General features: G+C 52.9%; 1 protein-coding gene across 1 annotated transcript in view; it reads left to right on the top strand.

Moving 5' to 3' along the window:
• Positions 1-18,898, top strand: part of SLIT1 (slit guidance ligand 1) — a 195,448-nt gene that overhangs the window by 118,854 nt on the left and 57,696 nt on the right. The window contains exons 5-13 of the mRNA XM_017880044.1: positions 8,462-8,533; positions 9,652-9,723; positions 10,288-10,359; positions 10,894-11,057; positions 13,660-13,807; positions 14,291-14,362; positions 14,918-14,989; positions 17,061-17,132; positions 17,819-17,962. Of these exons, the coding sequence (XP_017735533.1) occupies positions 8,462-8,533; positions 9,652-9,723; positions 10,288-10,359; positions 10,894-11,057; positions 13,660-13,807; positions 14,291-14,362; positions 14,918-14,989; positions 17,061-17,132; positions 17,819-17,962 (888 nt within the window). The remainder of the gene's footprint in view (positions 1-8,461; positions 8,534-9,651; positions 9,724-10,287; positions 10,360-10,893; positions 11,058-13,659; positions 13,808-14,290; positions 14,363-14,917; positions 14,990-17,060; positions 17,133-17,818; positions 17,963-18,898) is intronic.

Below are 18,898 nucleotides of genomic sequence, written 5' to 3'. Positions count from 1 at the left end.
TTTGCCTGCAGGGCCCTTGCCTCAAGCTGGTGTGAACTTGGAACTACTTGAGGGTGTTTGGTTGTTAATATCCCAAAGGATGTGTGAAGGGAAGAGGCGTGGTTGATACAACGATGACAAGTGCTTGCCCTTGCCTGCCTTCCCCTTCTGAGCCCGCATCTCATTGGGTCTGCAGCCTGGTTAGGCAGAGCAGGTACAAGTAGCCGCAGCAAAGGTGAGGAGCTGTGGTCTGTCGCCGTACAGAGCCAGCCTGTCTGACCCTGAGCTCCTGCCTCTCCCTTGGCCAGTCCTAACTCCTTGTTTTGACCGGGAAATTGGAGAGGGATTAGAGCAGGGGACTCATGTAAGGATCCATTTTAGTTCATTGAGCTAAAAATTACTGAGTCCCTGCAATGTGCCAGGATACAAGGGAAAGTGAAAGAGAGTGTCTGCCGGGAGGTTATGGTCTGGAGAGGGATATGGACGTTCACCAGAGTCAGTACTTCATCACATTCAGTGCACCTGTATTTTACTACAAGCCTGGGTTGTGCCGAAAAGTAAAAGTGGGGGTGCTGGGAGTCTGTTGCGGATGGAGCAGCCAACCCAGGCTCAGGGGAGGTGTTTGTAGACTGAGGTGTGAAGGAGGAACAGCATTTCCTGGGTGAAGGTGAGGGAAGAGTATTCCAGGCAGAGGCCACAGCAAGTACACAGGTCCTGGGGATGGCAGGAGAGGTCTGGGAAACTGGAGGAATATTAACAGAGGTGAGAGAGTAGGCAGGGGTGCCTCTCCCATCAGATCCTGCAATATAAGTGCCACTTTCCATCCCCATGTTGCAGATGAGAAAATTGAGGCCAGAGAGGTTACATGACTTGCCCGAGGCCGCTGGTTTAAGTGAGTGGAGCCAAGTCTCCCCTGTGACACCCAGCTGTGGGCTTTGTCCTCTGCACCCTGGCCTCTCAGTGAGTGTTCCCTGAACCAGCATCCCCGCATCCCCCAGGTGGTTGTCAGAAGTCTGGGACCTTGTCCCACCCCTCAGCTTCTGCTCCAGCCTGTATCTCCCCAGCTCTGTCCCGAGTCTGGCTCTGGGGATCTGTCATGGTGCCCTTGTCACTGTCCTACCCCTGCCCTCCTTCTGAACCCCTGTCTGGCTCTGCTTCCCAGGGCTGGGACAGGCCCCTGCTGCCCTGGGCTTGGCTGTTTGTCCTTCCAGTCGTGGATCCCGCCCCCTTCCAGGACAGCCGTTCTCAGGATGTCTCATTCTGCCCAGACACATCCCGGGCATCTCCTCACTTCAGGGCGTGTGACAAGGCCACATGGGAGGAGAACAGGCAGGAATGACTGGGTCTGAGGGAGATGAAGGTGTCCCAGGGCTCTGGGAAAACTGATGGGGAAAGGCTTAGATGGTGCTTTTGGGGGGTTTCCACGCAGACCAGGGGCAGAAGACATGATACACTTTATTTCAAAGGGATTTGGGAAAGATGAGACAAGTATTGGCAAGGTAGGAAGTCAATTGGAGCAAAAACGAAAAAAAAAAACAAAAAAAAACCGAATATCTTTGTTACAGTTTGCGACGTGGTTGAGGCATCCAGGTCCAGGGAAGGCTTCTGGCGCCCCCTCGTGGGAAAGCTTGAAACAACAGAGCCTTAGAGCTGCTTAGGCTGTGCTTAGGGCAGGGACAACAGCCAGCATTTCTTGAGTGTTGCTAAACGGAGGTTGTGATTCAGAAGCTTAGGTACATAAACTCACACAATCTTCTCCAAAGTCCCACGTGGTAGGTATTTTACAAATAGGGCACCTGGAGCTCTCAGGTGCAGAATTTCCCCAGGTCCATAGTTGGTCAATAGCAGAAACAGGAGTTGAACCTGGTCTTTCTGTCTACAGGTGCAGGCTCCTTCTACCACCCACTTTGCTGCCATCAGACTGCATCTTCCTGAGGCTTCCAAGGTTCACCTGTTTTCCTCTGGCCTCTCCTGGGGCCCCAAATTCACTTTCTTATCTTCATTTAAAGAATGTGAGCTGCTTCCGGCTGTAGGCTGGCTGGCTAGGGTGGGGCAGTTCCACACTCAGCTTTGGGCCATCCCTCATCTCTTGACTGGCCCTTGGCTTCACCTGCCGCCTGCCTGCCTGGGGGTTGTGTCTTTCCTCTTTAAGCTTTGGTGCCCACAGCAAAGCCTGAAAGATGGTCAGAGCCTGGCGCGGTGCCTGAGCCTGTAGTCCCAGTTACTTGGGAGGCTGAAGTGGAAGGATCACTTGAGCCCAGGAGTTTGAGACCAGCCTGGACAACATAGTGAGACCCTGTCTCTACAAAAGATTTTAAAATTTAACCAGGCATGGTAGCATGTGCCTGTAGTTCCAGCTACTCAGGAAGCTGACAGAGGAGGATCACTGAGCCCAGGATTTCAACAGTGCAGTGAGCTGTGATTGAGTGACTACATTCCAGCCTGAGTGACAGAGTGAGATGCTGTCTCTAAATAAATAAATAAAATAATTAAAAAGATGGTCAGATCACAGCCCTCTCCAGTCTATCCCATCACTCTCCCTGGCCTGTATGAGGCTTCTCCCAGCTGACACTTCCTTCCCAGAGCCTCTGCTCCTCCCCAGTCATACCAGGCTCTCTCATGCCCCAGCATCTTTGCATAGACTGGGCCTGCCTGGAGTCTGCCTCTGCCTTCTCCCTCTTCCCTACTTAGTTCCTGGTGTGAGTCCTTATAGAACTGCTTTTGCTGAATCGTACTTTGATGCTATTATAAGAAACAGACACTCAAACCCCATTTATTATAAGGATCTGGTGTTATTGATTAGGCTACACTGTCATTTTTAATAAAGACCCCTGTGAAAATTCTTGCCTCATCTGAGTGCCAAACCAGCTGTACTCCTGAGAAGCTGATCCTTTTAGACTTATACGTGTCCCGTGGGTGCTGTGAACTGACTGGCTCTCCTTTCACGTCGGCTCTCAGTGATAAAGCTCAGAGCCCCGATCGGCCGTGCCTGGCGTGTGGTCACATGGTGCATGCATTCTTAGTACCCACCATTGATTCCTCCTCTTCTCTGTGCCTCATTTGTCACTCTTGCTCTCTTGCTTGCTGTTTTGAAAATCCCTATAAGCCATCTTAAAGCCTTTCTAGAACAAGGTTGGGTCTAAATCGATAAGCAAATCAATACGAATAAAAAAACCTTCCTTGCAGGGTTGTGGTGAGGATTAAATGGAATAATGAATGGATGTGAGTGCCGGCCCAGCGTTCCTTCCCAGGCTTGGCCAAAGGGTGAGTGGTCGGCTGGGCTGAGATAAGGGTCCCACTGGAGGTCCTGCCTTCCTGAGTCTGTGGACGTCCTCAGGCCACCACTCCTCCCTGCCCCCATCTGGCTCGTAATGCTAATGCTCTCATCTCCCTGAGTCCCTGTGGGTCAGCGAAGGCGGGAGGCTGTGTCTGTCTTCTCCCCAGACCCCCTCTTTCAGTAGGCGTATGGCCAGCAACTCTCCTCACCTCCTTTCCGGGACCCCAAATTCCCTATAGAAGCAACCACCTCACTTGATGTGTGTCTTAGTCTGTTCCAGCTGCTATAACCAAATATCATATTGGGAGGCTGAGTTGGGTGAATCACTTGAGGCCAGGAGTTTGAGACCAGCCTGAGCAACAAAGTGAGACCCTGTCTCCACCTGTAGAGCAGCTGTAGTCCCAGCTACTCAGAAGGCTGAGGTGGGGAGGATCACTTGAGCCCAGGAGTTCAAGGTGACAGTGAGCTCTGATTGTGCCACTGCAGTCTGGCCTGGGTGACAGCAAGACCTTGACTCTAAAAAAATGAAAACAAACTGCCATAGACTGAGTGGCTTATAAACAACAGAAATTTATTTCTCCAGTTCTAGAGGTGGGAAGTCCAAGATCAACGTACTGGCAGATTTGGTGTGTGGTGAAGGCTGCTTCCTGCTTCATAGACGGTGCCTTCTAGCTGTATCCTCACATGGAGGAAGGGGCAAGGCAGCTCTCTGGGGTCTCTTTCATAAGGGCACTAATCCTGTTATATGGATGGAGCTTGCATGACCTATCACCTCCCAAAGTCCTCACCTCCTAATACCATCATATTGGGGATTAGGTTTCAACCTATGCCTTTTTTGGGAGGAAACAATCATTCAGACCATAGCAATGTGTCTTGCAGGCATGTGGGTGGGTCTGCACTGGTGAAGAGCTTAGCAATCTTCTGGTCCAGCCTATGAATTGGACAAATGAGGAAACTGAGGCCCCAAAAAAGCAGAAATGATGTAGCTAAGTCTCTAACACGATTTCAGCTCATTAACTTTGATCCTAAGCACGCCCCTCCCTTCCTTAGGGTCATGCCCCAAAGCACCGCTGGATGAGTCATCGACTGTTGCATAACCAATGACTCCAAAATACTGTGACTTTCAAGAACAAACAATAAACATCTCACAGTCTCTGTAGGTGGCTGGGTGGTTCTGGCTTGGGGTTTGTCATGAGATTGCATCACAATGTTGGAGGGTTGCGTCATCTGAAGGCTCAGCTGGGGCTGGAGAATGCTCTTCTGTGATGGCTGGCTCACAGGGCTGGCAAGGCTGTGCCTGCTGTTGGCAGGAGGCCTCGGTTCCTCTCCATGTGGGCCTCCCCAGAGAGCTGCTTGAGTGTCCTGCGACCTGGCTGGGTTTTCCCAGAGAACAAGAAGGGAGCTACAGTGTTTTTTATGACCTGGTGTCAGAGGTTATTGATTACCGCTTTCATCATATGTGGTTCTTCAGAAGTGAGTTACTGAGTCCTGCCCATATTCAAGAGGAGGAGAATGAGCCTCTGTCTTTTGAAGGGAGGAATGTCAAAGAATTTATGGATGCCTTTTAACCACCACGACCTCCCACTTCCACACAACAGTCATACCAAACCGCATGAGATTCCCCCAGCCTGCCTGCCTCATTCCTTCCTGCCTCTGGGCTTCTGTACATGCTGTTATCACTGCTTAGAATGCCCTTTCCTCATTTTTCATTTCTGTCTGGGATGCATCAACTCCGTAAGATCCGGTCAGAGATCACCTCTCCTCCCTCCGGCAGACTTGCTCACTCACTTCTCTGCACTCTCCCATCTCTTTGGCAGTACTGCTCCTCCAGCCATTGTTGAAAGCTGGCATGTACACCCCATGAAAGCAAGTCTTTGGGGGTCTCCAGCAGACCATCAACTCTCAGTACACATTTCTGGAGTGAAGGATTGAAGGTCCACTCACTGGTTTCCCATCTGTGCCCTCTTCTGGGCGTGAGTGCTTTAGGGTAGACCATGCACGTGTGGTTAGCTCTGCATCTGCTAGCCCAGCCCCGTCACTGGTGCCTGCGGGCACTCCATCAAGGCGGGTTTGGTTTCATGTTGGGCTCCTATGTCAGCCCGGGCTCCTGGTTACTGAGGAACTCACGTGACCATGAACTCCAGTGTGGGCAGTCTGTTGTTTCCTGTGTCGCCTGCACAGCCCTGCTCCAAATCCAGTAATTTCCCTGCCAGCCCACTCTGCTCAGTGGCAGCACCCCACTTAGGAAGATGGAGAGAACAAGCCCACAAGTCCACAGACCAGGAGAACCATCAAGCCATTACTGCAGGCACCACCAAGGTAGCAATTTCTTGTATGAAGCAGAGACACTAAGAAGAGGATGTGGCAGCCAAGGAGCTCTCTAGGCAAGGAAGAGATGATAACAAGGATTAGTCAGGCAAAGACTGAAATGCGCCTCTCAAGACACATGGGGCTGGGGGAGTTGCTGCATAAAGACAGGCAGTGGGGAGCAGGCCACTGGGGACCCTCTGGGGAGCAGCTTCTAAATGGGTAGAATTTGGGGAATGTCTCCAGGAATATTGACAGACTACACAGGGGAGCTGGAGATATGGCACAAGTAACCAAGATCGGAGACCAAAGATGCCATGTGGAGAGCAGGAAGGGAAGGTGGGGCCGGGCGAGCGCAGGAGGAGGAAGCTTCCTCTGCAGGAAGGGGAGATGCCTCAGGGATGGCAGGTGGGATGGCTCTGGAGGAGGGACAGCTGTGTCTATGCTGCAGGCTTGAATCATCTCCTTTCCAGGAGAGAGAGCAAGAATGAGGGGCGCTGATGGTGCCAAGGCCCCTTCAGACACAGCTACTTGGCTGCTTTTCTGAAGGCTGTAGGGGGACAGGACAGGAGGGGCTGGGTTTGAGGGAGGGAGTGCACAGATGTTGGTGCCCACTCTGTGGGGACTGGCAGGCAATTGCTTTGCCAGGCTTTCATTTTTCCCATTTTGTGCGTGAGGAAACTGGGTTTGGGAGGGAAAGGGTGCCTTGCAGATGCACAGCCAGGAAGGGGAGGGCCAGGACTCAAACCCCAGGCTCCTCCCTCCAGCTGCAAGTCCCCAGCCCAGAGAAGGGGAGGTAGCTGGGGACCGAGCTCCCTCCAGGACAGGGTGCCTCTCTTCAGTTCCATCATTCATTCATCCATTCATTCATTCATTCAATGCTTGCGGAGTGGCTGATGTGGGCCAGGCACTGTCCTAGGTGCTGGGATGCAGCAGTGGCCGGTCCAGTGCCCTCTAGCTCAGCTGCTCCCTACCTTTCTGACTCAGGGCTCTGTGCACACCGCTAGGTTTCTCAACAGGGAAACCCAGACAGGGCAGCGCTGGCCTTGACAGTTAAAGGGGCAGTGTGCGGTGGGGTAGGGGGCTGTGGGCTGCGTTCTCGGACCCTGTGTGGTGAGGAGCTGAAAGGAAGGGCACTGTCAAAACCCACAGGCCTGGCCCAGGAGGAGGAGGTGGGGCTGTGGAATTGCCCGGCACTGGGGCCTACATCAGGACGGTCCGCCTCTGGTTGTTCACCTTCAGGACACTGGTGTGTCCGGGGCAAGGCTCTGGGACAGGGAGCCTGGGTCCAACCCAGGTCAGTTATTTCACATCTTGGAGCTCAGTTTCCTCCTCTGTGAAATGGGCGCAATGGCAGTTCCTACCCCCAGGGCTGCTATACAATCTGGGGCTCTGGGACCTGAATGCCTGGGTTCAAATTCTGGAGCCACCACCCACCAGCTGGATTACCTTGAAGAAGTTGCTTAGCTTCTCTGAGCCTCCCTTTTCTCCTTTGTATAATGGGGATGGTGATCGTATCCACGCCATGCTCCTGGGAAGTACTCAGGGCAGTGCCAGCCTGGGGGGAGTGTGGCTGTGAGTAGGAAAAGCTGACCTGGAAAGGGGCGTTTGCACACATCTGTGGATGCCAGGGAGGCTGCTGAGAGGGAAGAGAGGCAGGTGGACAGGTGTCAGAGGCCCGGTCCTGCCAGGGAGTGGAGGAAGGGCCCCAAAGCTGGCCTGGAAGTCACCGAGGCTGAGGATTTGCAGTCCCGACAGCGTCCCCTCCCTCACATCACGGCATTCATGGGGAGTTGTGAAGTCCTCAGTGATCCCAGCCCCACTGCGTTCTCCTGACTCCCTGTGGCCCAGGCTCTGGGAGGTGCCCTGCTGCCTGCAGTCCCCAAGAGCACCGGGTTTGGAGTCAGGCCCTGCCTGGAGTTAAAGACCTGGGTGGGCCACTGGCTGGCTGGGTCACGGAGCCAATTTTGTCCTTACTGAGTCAGCTTGCTCAGCATAAGATACAGAGCGTAAGCCCCAGGCACACCCACCACGGACGGCCCAGGGTGCTGTCCCTCCCAGTCTAGTGCCAGACAGTGGTCATCAATCCCCCTCCAGAAGCACTTCTGTTGTGTGCCCCTTTGCAGCCCTGCACGATGCTGTGGGGGTCTGAACTGGCCTCTGTGGGTCCGGTGGGCTGACTTCTGTGGGCATTAGGCCATTCTCGTATTGCTATAAAGAAGTGCTGAGACTGGGTAATTTATAAGAAAAGAGATCGACTTGGCTTACGTTCTGCAGGCTGTGCAGGAAGCAAAGGCGTCTACTTCTGGGGAGGCCTCAGGGAACTTTTTCTCGTGGTGGAAGTCAGAGGCGGAAGCAGACACTTCACGTGGGGGAATGGAGAGGGAGAATGGAGGAGGAGGCTCCACACCCTTCAACAACCAGAGCTCCTGGAACTCACTCGCCATCGAGAAGTCAGCACCAAACCAGGAGGCATCAACCCTCATGACTGGATCGCCTCCCATCAGGCTCCACCTCCAGCACTGGGGATTACCATTCAACATGAGATTTGGGTGGGGACAAATATCCAAACTACATCAGGTGGGGTCTGGCAGGGCTGATCATAGCTGCCCCAGGCTTCTCCTTCCAGCTGCAAGCCCCCAGCCCAGAGAAGGGGAGGCTGGGGACTGAGCTGCCTCCAGGACATGGTGTGTCTCTCTAATTTCATCATTCATTCATTCAACAAATGCTTGCTGAGTGGCCTCTGTGGGCCAGGCGCTGTCCTAGGTGCTGGGGTGCAGCAGTGGCTGGTTCAGTGCCTTCCAGCCCACCTGCCCTGCTTCCCTGACTCATCACAGCACTCTGCAGGAACCTCTTTTCTGACCAGTGTTTTCTCTCCCTCTGACTTTATCCTCCCAGGGACTTGAGTGAGAACGCCATCCAGGCAATCCCCAGGAAGGCTTTTCGGGGAGCTACAGACCTCAAAAATTTGTGAGTACAGGCCTGGGAGGGAGAAGGGTGCAAGAGCTCCAGGGCCACTGCTGGCAGTGTCCTCAGGGCATACCCGAGCAAGCCGTGTAGTCTAGGCAGCCAGGGAGCTGACCTGGGCTCTCAGAAGGTTGGTGCCAGCACGGTCTTCTGGAATAATCTGGGGTTGGAGGAAACAGGCAGCCCTTGCCTCTCCCTTGGTTGCGATTCCGTGTGAGAGCCAGTGGAGGGGGCCCTTGGGGACTTGGTGAAGCGTGTTATCAGCGTGGGCAATATTTTCAGTCCATTTTGATGGCACAGTGTCTGTGCCTGCCTCATATTTGGGCTGGGAGAGCTGGGTTTGAATCTTCTCTTCTAGTTACATGTCACATACGCTGCTGCAAGTCAGTGAACATTACTGAGCCTCGATATGTTGTTCTGGAAAATGGGGATAATAAGATCTACTTCACAGGCATTTTCTGAGGTTTAAATGAGACATGGAAATAAATATGCTTTGTCAAATGATATTTAATTGTAATGGCTTATTATTATTACTATCCAAATTTATTCTGGTCCAGGCTTACCACCTCCCTGAGGTCTGACCACAGCAGGGATGGCAAATGCCTGGCATGCTTGTCACACACACCCCCTCCCACGCCTGTGGCAGACATTGATAATCAATCACCACATTCTTTCCCACAGAGCTCACCTCACAGCTTCAGTTTACTCTGACAACAGCACTCCAGGTAGCCACCTCTAGTCAACCTCTTTGGCACTCAGGTTGAAAAATCTGTTTGCCAGTTCTGGCTGCCACTGCTTTGTGACTCTCCCATTTTTCAGTTGCCAGCACCCACTAGGTGGTCTCCAAAATGTGTGTGTGTGTAGGGGGGTGCCTGCTCCCCAAGGGAAATGTAAGGTTGAGTAGAAGAATATAACTTTTACTTATATTTATGATTTTAATTGAAAATTAGAAAAAAAGTTAAGTTTTTACTAATGTTTACTATTTGGATTGACACATATACACGTAACAAACAACTAGGGGGCTGCTTCTTTTGAATGAATGCAGCACGTGGTCACAATGTTTGGACACCCTTACTCTAGGCAATGTGCCCTTCTCTCTACAACCTTTGTTTCCTTCACAGACAGCTGGACAAGAACCAGATCAACTGCATTGAGGAAGGGGCCTTCCGTGCTCTGCGGGGGCTGGAGGTGCTGTAAGTAAAGCATGGAAAAGGAAGGAGGGGTGTGGAGGGCCCTGCTATGCGAGTGCCAAGTGCCGCAGCCTGGGCAGCGGGCGTCAGGGAGACAGGAAGGGGGAAACCTGCCCTCCTAGAAGCACCTCAGAGGAGGGGAGGAGAAGCACTCATGGGGTCATGCCTGAGCAAGCAGTGTGTCCCAATGTAACCTGCTCAGGAGGAAACCCAAGGGTTTCTGGCACTTGGCCTGGAATGCTTCCCCCTTTCCCCACTGCCTATCCAAACCCCACCCTTTCTTCCAAGCCAACCCAAGCCTGGGACATGTCCCATCACCCGCCCTGCTCCAGGTCTCCATCCTATTTGTCTTGGAGTCTATGGTGCCATCGGCTCACAGTCACCATCCCAGCTCAGGGCTTTCCTGTGGGGTGGGATATGCCTCGTGCTCTTTGGCTTAGCCCCTCCATGTCCAGCCCCGTGCTGGTCTACTTTAAGGTCGAGAGCTTCCCTGTTCGTTAGCAGGGCGGCCCTGTCCCACATCGTCTGTTGGGCAGGTGCTAAATGACTCTGGTTTTTTCCATTTAGGACCCTGAACAACAACAATATCACCACCATCCCCGTGTCCAGCTTCAACCACATGCCCAAGTTACGGACCTTGTGAGTCAGCCGGGGCAGCGGGGAGTGGGGCGTCCAAGCCCAGCTGATGCTGGGGGTGGGTGGGGGCAGGAGGTGAAGGTTCTGCAGACAAGTCATGGAGCTCATTCTCCCTCAGACCCCTAGAGGCCAGCCCAGGCTGGGGGCTCCATGCAGTCGGAGGTGGAAGGAGTTACATAATTGCAGGGCATCCAGTGCCACTTAATTTGATTTTTCCTTGGAAAACAAATGATTTGTTTTTGTGCTTGAAAATGAGCCAGGCGGTTTGGGGCAGTGAGCCTGTACGAGGTCAGTGTGATGACCTGGGCTTTGCTGGGCACAGCTGTGCCCAGAGCATGTGGGAGGGGAGGGATAGCAGCAGGATCTTCATGGGGCTGTGGATAATCCGCGGGTTGGAGTTGAGCTGCCTACTTGACTAAATGTAGACTGTGTTTGGCTTGAACACAGCACCAGCCACCTGCCTGAGGTTGGGGGTTCCCACAATCTGGCTGGGCTGGGGGCTGCAAATGGGTTGTGAGCCATCCTGTCCTCTTACAGCCGCCTGCACTCCAACCACCTGTTTTGCGACTGCCACCTGGCCTGGCTCTCACAGTGGCTGAGGCAGCGACCAACCATCGGGCTGTTCACCCAGTGCTCGGGCCCAGCCAGCCTGCGTGGCCTCAATGTGGCAGAGGTCCAGAAGAGTGAGTTCAGCTGCTCAGGTGGGTGCAGGCCCCTGCTGGGCCCTCAACTGTCCAGTGCCTCCTGCCCTGCCTCTTGTTCCTGCCCCTAATCTCAACATTAATACCTGGCCTGCCCATCACCTCCTGACCCCGCCCATCAACTGGCCCCACCCATCACCTCCTGACCCCACTATCTGCCCCTCCTGCCCCATCTATCACCTCCCATTCTCACCATGGCCTTTGTCTCTGCGTGTCACTTCTTGCCTCCTCTCCTTTTCCCTCCTGTCCCCTCACTGCCTCGTCCACTCATCACCTCCTTTGTTCCACCTCATCCTCTTTTTGGCCTACTCAGTGCCTCCTCCGATGTCCTCTGGGCTCCTTGCCCCTGCTATCACCCCCTTCTCCCTCCTCCGATCGCCTCACCTCTGCTGCCTAGACAAGTCATTGAATTGGGCCCTCTAAACTTGGCTCCAAAAGAGGTGGGCCTCAAAGCCCACACCCTTTCACCTTCCCCCTGGGGTTCTGTGATAGCCGGTTGCCCACGTCCTCCCTGGCCCCTTTGATGTCCATACTGCAGCCAGAAGAACAAAAAGAACCCACAAGTCTGGGCGGTCACTGCTCGTGTACTCACCTGGCCGTCAGCACTGTGTCGAGAGTCTGAACTGCCCTCAGGCTCTGCAAGCCTGGCCAGGGTCAGCGCCACCTCCCCTGCTTCCCGCTGCCTGCAGCTTCCCCAGCTGTGCCTGCCTCTGCCCCTTCCTGGTGCAGGTGCCCCCAGCCCTGACCTCACAGACTGCTCCCCTGCTGGGCACACCCTTCCCTCCTTGTTGCCTGCTGACTCCTCCTCACCCTGCAGGGCCCAGGGAGCCTTCTGTGATCCTACATGAGGTCCTGCATTGTGTTTCTGGTGCATCCTCAGCACTTTGCTTGGCACAGGAAATGCTTGCTGAATGAATGGACAGTTCTCAGATTTGTGACAGAGGATTTAGAGGCTGACTGTTTCTCCCAAACCCGTGGACTGGGCCTGCCAGCCACACAGAGCTCTGAAGGAAAGCATCTCCTAGGCACAGCCTCCCGGCCTCAGTATGAGGCTCTTGGCTGTGGCTGTCACCTCCTCCACTGCACTGGCAGACACCCAGAGCAATGGCTGGGCTTAAACACCAATATGCTCAGCACTGCTGTGTGTGTGTGCATGCAGCTGTGTGTATGTGTGTCTGTGTGCGAAAACGTGTGTGTGTACATGCGGGTATGTCTCACGTGTGAGCCAGGACTGCCTCTGCATCATTGCAGCTGCCACAGTTTTTAGGAATGGGAATGGGTTAATCACTTGGACAATTTTTATTTTGAAATGAAACCTTTTCCTTTGCATTTGGAAGATTGTGGTTTCTATTTTCAGACATTAGTTTCTACTCTGGAGTCTCATCGGCCTGGCAACCCTTTTCCTTTGAAGGCCACTGTCACAATATGCCAGGAATCCATGTAGCTTTGTCTCATTTGGTTCTGGTGCCCACCCTTTGGGGCAGCCATGGAAAATATTCGAAGTTAGAATGTTGGTGGGGGTATCAATTGGCTCAACCACTCTGCAGAACTGTGTAGCAGGATCCACTAAGGCTCAACGTCTGTCCACCCTGTGACCCTGCCACTCCTGCTAGGTGTGTGCATTTTTTTCTGCAAAATGTCCAAAATATTAAAGACAGCTTTTCCATAATAGCCCCAAATTGGAGACAACCTGAATGTCCACCAACTAATTATGATATATCCACATAATGGAATACTACTCAGCAATGAAAAAGAACAAACTACTGATACACACAGCAACATGGTGAATCTCAAAGATTGTATATTAAGCAAAAAAAGCCAGACACAAGAGAAACTACTGTTTCATTTATGCGAAGTTCATAAACGAGCAGAACAAATCTTTGGTGATAGATCTCAGAATAGTGGTTACTTTAGCAAAGGGGCAGGAGGGAATCTTCTTGGGTAATGGAAATGTTCTATGTCTAGGTAGCGGTTCCACCAGCTACATGCTTCAGAAAGAGCACTTTGTATAAATTGTACCTCCAGTTTTTCAAAGGCTCTTATTTTAGACACTGGGCTGGATCCTGGTTTTACCACTTATTAGCTGTGAGAATTTCTACAAATTAATTAATATCGAGGACTCTGTTTTCTCAGCTGTAGAATGGCAACAGTAATAGGCTCCTCTTAAGTTTAAGTGCAATACTGCATGTACTACACTTATTATAGAATGTGGCATAGAGTAAGTGCTTGAGTGTTTAGGAAACAGTCATTATCACCTTCATATGACAGATGAGGGAACTCAGGCTCAGAAGTGTTAAGTGACTTGGACTAGAATCCAGAGCTTCAGAATTCTAGGCAAGGATTTCTTAGTGTATGAATCACACACCAGTGCAGTTCCATTCAGATTCAAGTTCAGCAAACATCTGACAAGAACCTACTGTGTGTCAGGTGCCCACAGAGTTATACCAAAGTCCAGAATCTTATTTCATTAGTGATCCCCTCTGGTTCATCCTCATCTAGAGAAACTGCAGTGTGCACCCTGTCCCATCCATCAGTCTGTATCTGGGCTCAAGGGAGGTGCTGATGCACGACAGCCTGAGGCCACACCCCCCTGTTTCTGCAGGCCAGGGGGAAGCGGGGCACGTGCCCACCTGCACCCTGTCCTCCGGCTCCTGCCCGGCCATGTGCACCTGCAGCAATGGCATCGTGGACTGTCGTGGCAAAGGTCTCACTGCCATCCCGGCCAACCTGCCGGAGACCATGACGGAGATGTGAGTACAGGGCAGGGCAGATGCTGGGGCGCAGCCGCTCGGCTGGCCTGGCGCCGGAGGGCCAGTGAAGAGCTGGAGTAGGCACTGCCTCAGGGCTTGCCCCAAGGCCCCTCAGTGACCATGGAGAAGACACAGGTTGCCCCTGCTGGGCTGAGCTTTGTGTCCAGGACTGGGAAACTCTGCAGGGCTGGGGAGGGAGTGTCCCTCTGTGGTCCCACCCAGCGGTGTGAGTCTGCCAGAATCGGGTTCTCAGCATCATTTGTGGGACCCTTTCAGTTACAAACACCTGGGATAATGGAACTCAAGTCAGCATTTTCTCTGTCTGTTCCAGCATCCTTACCCCAGACTTCAACTTCTGGAAGGCAGAAGGGAACAGGGGCAGGAGGGGCCAAAGGCTTGTTCAGGGTGGATAAGCCCAGCAGATAACACCCACGGCTGGGCTGACCTAGGCCCTTGTGCTTCCCCTCTGTTTTTTCTCCACAGACGCCTGGAGCTCAATGGCATCAAGTCCATCCCCCCCGGAGCCTTCTCACCCTACAGAAAGCTACGGAGGATGTGAGTGCCTCCTGCTGCTTCCTGGGGAGCTGGTACACGGCTGATGGAGATCCTGGGTGGCCCCACAGCCCTGGGGCAGGCCCTAACTCAGCACCCCGCAGCTGAGTGGCCCTGAGCCAGTCACCTGGCATTCCTGCCCTTCAGGCTGCTTGGCTATGATGCAGGGACCTCCTTGCAGGGCTATCGTGAGGCCTGAAGGGAATGCTGAGCCTGAGCGTGGCCTGTGACGGGAGCTGCTTGTCATCCTCCTATTTCAGCTTGGGTACCGATAGGAGCAATTAAGGATGGGAGGGGGCCAGGAGACTGCTAGGATGCATGGGAAAGCTTTGTCCATAACTTCCCAAGTTGGAGTGCCCCCTCCTGCCCAGCCCTCAGACTGCACAGGGAAATAGCGGCCATGGGCTTTTCAAATGGAGGAAAGATCTGGCCTCTCACTATTCTCATTTCAAAGCACTCCACCCTACTTCCGTGGCATCTAGGAGGTGGAGGGGACTGGGCAGGGCTCAGTGGCCATTGAGGGATTCAGATGCCCCTCTCCTTCTGCTCACTTTGCAGAGACCTGAGCAACAATCAGATTGCTGAGATTGCACCCGACGCCTTCCAGGGCCTCCGGTCCCTGAACTCGCTGTAAGTAGCAGTGCCAAGGCTTCCTCAGTGGCCCAGGGCATCCCCTGAGGAGGCTGGCAGGGCCCAAGGCCCTGGTGGATGCAGGAGGAGGAGCAGGGCTATGCCCCCCTCCACACAGTCCCTGCCCACCCCAGCCTCAGTGGGTCATCCTTTGGCTGCAAAGGGTTTGCTGTTCCAGCTCCCTCTTCCTCACTGGTGGACCTTCTGACACTGGGAGCGGGAGAAGTGTGGAGAAGCTAGGCAGAGCTGTTGCCCCTGGCAACTGGGATGCACTCCCTGCCACGGTGAGGATTTTCCCAGCATTCTTTGCACAACCATCTTGGCCCCATCCCCCCCACCGAAGCCCAGTGTACTGTGCTCCTGAGGCCTTTGTGGTCACCGCAGGGCCAGTGAGCACCAGCTCCAGTTATAACATCTGCCACACCTTGCTATCTTTTATCCCAAATGTGATGAATCCCAAGATGTGGTGGGTGCTGCTTGGACAGTATTTGCCCGCTCCTCCTTCCAATATTTCCCTTCCTTCAGGCTCTACTGGGGAAGTCTGTCAATAGAGCATACAAAAGGTAGTGAAGCACCCCCATCTCCCACTCACCGAGTGCCTCAGTCCCTGAGGTCCTACAGCACTTTGTCTGTACGGAGAGCACACTCAGGGTGCCCTGGAGTTGGGCGAGTTCCCTGTAGGAGGGGCCATTTGTTACTCTAGGGGATGAGTGTTTTCACCTGCTCCTTGGCAGCCCAGGACACACGCTTGGCATAGACTAGAGGCCTGGCAAGTACAACAGAATGGAACTGCCCCGGCGAGTGTGGGACCCTGCCAGCTCAGGGCCTTCTGCGCATGCCATCTTTCCTTGGAGCAGAGTCCAAGTAGAGGGTGGGGCTAATTGCAAATGGCACCCCTGAAGTTGTGCAGTATACACCCTACACAGCTGTACATGACAGCCTGGTGAGGGATCGTTGTCATTGGCTGAGGAGATCAGATTCTGAAAGTGGCCTGCCAAAAGGCAGGGCCCTTCCTCTGAGAAGTGAATAAAGCTCTCCTAAGTTGGAACATGGCAGTCTAAAAAGGGAAAAAGTGAAGAACCCAATCAAGTGGTTTTCTGTTGTTCATGGGTACCTGGTCACAGCCTCCTCCCTGCATATAGGAAATGGATGATTCCAGTACACCCCACCAACACTGTCTATCTCGGCCAGCCCTGATCTTGCCTCCCTGCTTCAGTTCCCGCCCCCTCTGCTCCATTTCCCACCCAGCAGCTTGAGGGGTGTTTCTGAAACGGGAATCTGATGCTGTCTCAGTGGCTTCCTGATGCTGGTTGGGTAAAGCCCAAGCTACCGCCCCATTTGTTTCCTCCATTCCAGCCACATTGGCCCTGTCACCTGTCCACACAGGACAGGCGCACACAGCTCCCCTGCAGGGCCTTTGCTGTTGCTGTGCCCCGCTCCAGGAATGATCTCGAAGCCACGTTTGAAGAAGAAGTACCCAGGATTTTTTACTCAGCCTGAACATTTACGAGTGTAGCTTGTGGGGTCCGATTATGATATTGGGAATGGCATACAACCCCCCTCCCCAAACCTCCTGGATGCTTTCACTGTCCCCCTGAACCCACCCGTGTCTACATGTGTTTTTTTTGAACTTTTGTTTTTTATAAAAATCTATACATGGAATTCATGCTCAATGCAGAAAACTTTGAAAATGCTAAAGTATATTTTAAAAATGCTTGAAGTCCCACCATCCGGATCTCACACTGCATGTGCCGTCTGGCATTCTATTTTTTCCTGTAACTCTCTGAAAATATGTTAGTTATTCTTGTCCATGGGGTTTTCTCTTCTCTCAACAATCTCCTTTTGGATTCTAGACCAGATGAATTTCCCAGGAAGCACCCCTTTGCAGCCTTCTGTGGGGTCCACGTGTGAGGGTGGTGGACAAGTTGCTATAACAAATATACACCATTAGGATGTGCTTCATGTAAATGGCTTAGGGGCAGCACTGTTGAGCTGGGGCCATCTGCAGAGCTGTGTTATTGCCCTGGTGGGCTGTCCTCTATAACTGTCCTCTCTGCTGCCTTTTCTCCAGGGTCCTCTATGGAAACAAGATCACAGACCTCCCCCGCGGTGTGTTTGGAGGCTTATACACCCTACAGCTCCTGTAAGAATGAATCCTGGGTGTCTTGGGTGGGACCCAGGGAAGGGCCAGCATTCCTCTGGCCTGCTAGACTGTCCCTTTGGGCCTCTTTGGGGTATGGAACTCAATTGAGACGATGAGCTTGGAAGACAGGCAGACCCACTAGGGCTGAGAAAGTCTCCAGGGCTCTGTAGAGGCTAGAGAGGGAGGTAGAAGCAGCTTCACAGCTGCTCACAGGATGCCAAAGCAGAGAGGCTCCTGACACTCAGCCCATGCTCCTGAGGAGGTGTGGCTGGAGACAGAGCTTTCTCCTGCAGGGGGACACCCAGGCCAGCTCGGCCTCCTTGAACCATGAACTTTCAGGCAAGGATTTTCTCCCAGGGCTCAAGAGGCACAGAACACAAATGTGCCAACTCAGCTGTCTGGGGAATCCAATGGACCTCTGGGAAGGAGGAGGAGCCCCCCCGCCCCAACCAAAATGCCTTTGCAAGGTGGCTCTCTGCTTTCCCAGAATCCCACAGGGCATCTCAAGCAGTTCTTGGAAAGAGAAGAGTGGGTTGACTGAGATGTCCCTGTGCATGGAGAAGGCCTGCTCCTGTGGGCTCCTCCCTGTAATAACGCAGGCTGGAGCCAAAGAAGGTGCCCAGGACGTGAGATGGGTCTCATGTCAAGCCTCTCTCCTCACCACTTGGTCCTGGATCTGCCCACAGGCTCCTGAATGCCAACAAGATCAACTGCATCCGGCCCGATGCCTTCCAGGACCTGCAGAACCTCTCGCTGCTCTCCCTGTATGACAACAAGATCCAGAGCCTCGCCAAGGGCACTTTCACCTCCCTGCGGGCCATCCAGACTCTGTGAGTGCCCTGATGCCTTCTTCTTCTCCCCTCCCAGCAGGCGGGCCTGGGGGAGGTTGCAGCCTCCAGGGACAGGCAGTTGTCTGGCTCTGGGCTGCTGGGCTCACTGGGGGTGGCCTCTTACAGAGGAAGGACACAGACCTGGGTTAGACCATCCTGGGTTCAAAGTCCACCTAGGCCTCTTATTGGCTGTGTGACTCTGGGCAGTTTCTCTGGGCCTCATTTTTATTTATCCATAAGATGGGGACGCCTTCCCATAGGGTTGTTATGAGATTAAAGAGGATGTTTGTACGAAGCTTAGCTCATTACAAGTGCTTGATAAATGCTGGCTTTAGCTAACAATAATATTGATGGTGATGATGATGATAATATATCACATTGATTCCAAGACACATGTTGTTTCCACATTAACAGCTCTGAAACTGGGATGCATGTTATAATCAGTGGTACATCACTTAGTTGGCAGCATTTTGTTTTTTATTGATAGTACAAAAAATAGTAGTGCCTCTTACAATTCATAATGTCAAATCAGATGAAATACAGTAATGACAATGGTGACTGTGAATAAAAAATTAGAGAGCAGTAAATCTGGTAATTGGTTGTAATATTTTATTGTGGAAAATTATAAGCAGATTAAGAATAATACAGTGGACCAGGCATGGTGGCTTATGCCTGTAATCCCAATACTCTGGGAGGCCAAGGCAGGAGGATTGCGCAGGAGTTCAATACCAGCTTGGGTAACATGGCTGGGCACCCCATCTCCACAAGAACTTTTTTAAAACAAGTAGCCAGGTGTGATGGCACACACCTGTAGTCCCAGCTACCTGAGAGGCTAAAGTAGGATGATTGCTTGAGCCCAGGAAGTTCAGGCTGCAATGAGCTGTGGTCACACCCCCTGCACTCCCACCTGGGCAACAGAGAGACCCTGTTTCAAAA

The sequence above is a fragment of the Rhinopithecus bieti genome, unplaced genomic scaffold (genome assembly GCF_001698545.2).
Source record: "Rhinopithecus bieti isolate Rb0 unplaced genomic scaffold, ASM169854v2 scaffold_425, whole genome shotgun sequence".
Taxonomy (NCBI): domain Eukaryota; kingdom Metazoa; phylum Chordata; class Mammalia; order Primates; family Cercopithecidae; genus Rhinopithecus; species Rhinopithecus bieti.
Note: the sequence above shows the minus strand (reverse complement) of the source record. Positions and strands in the feature narration are given on the sequence as shown.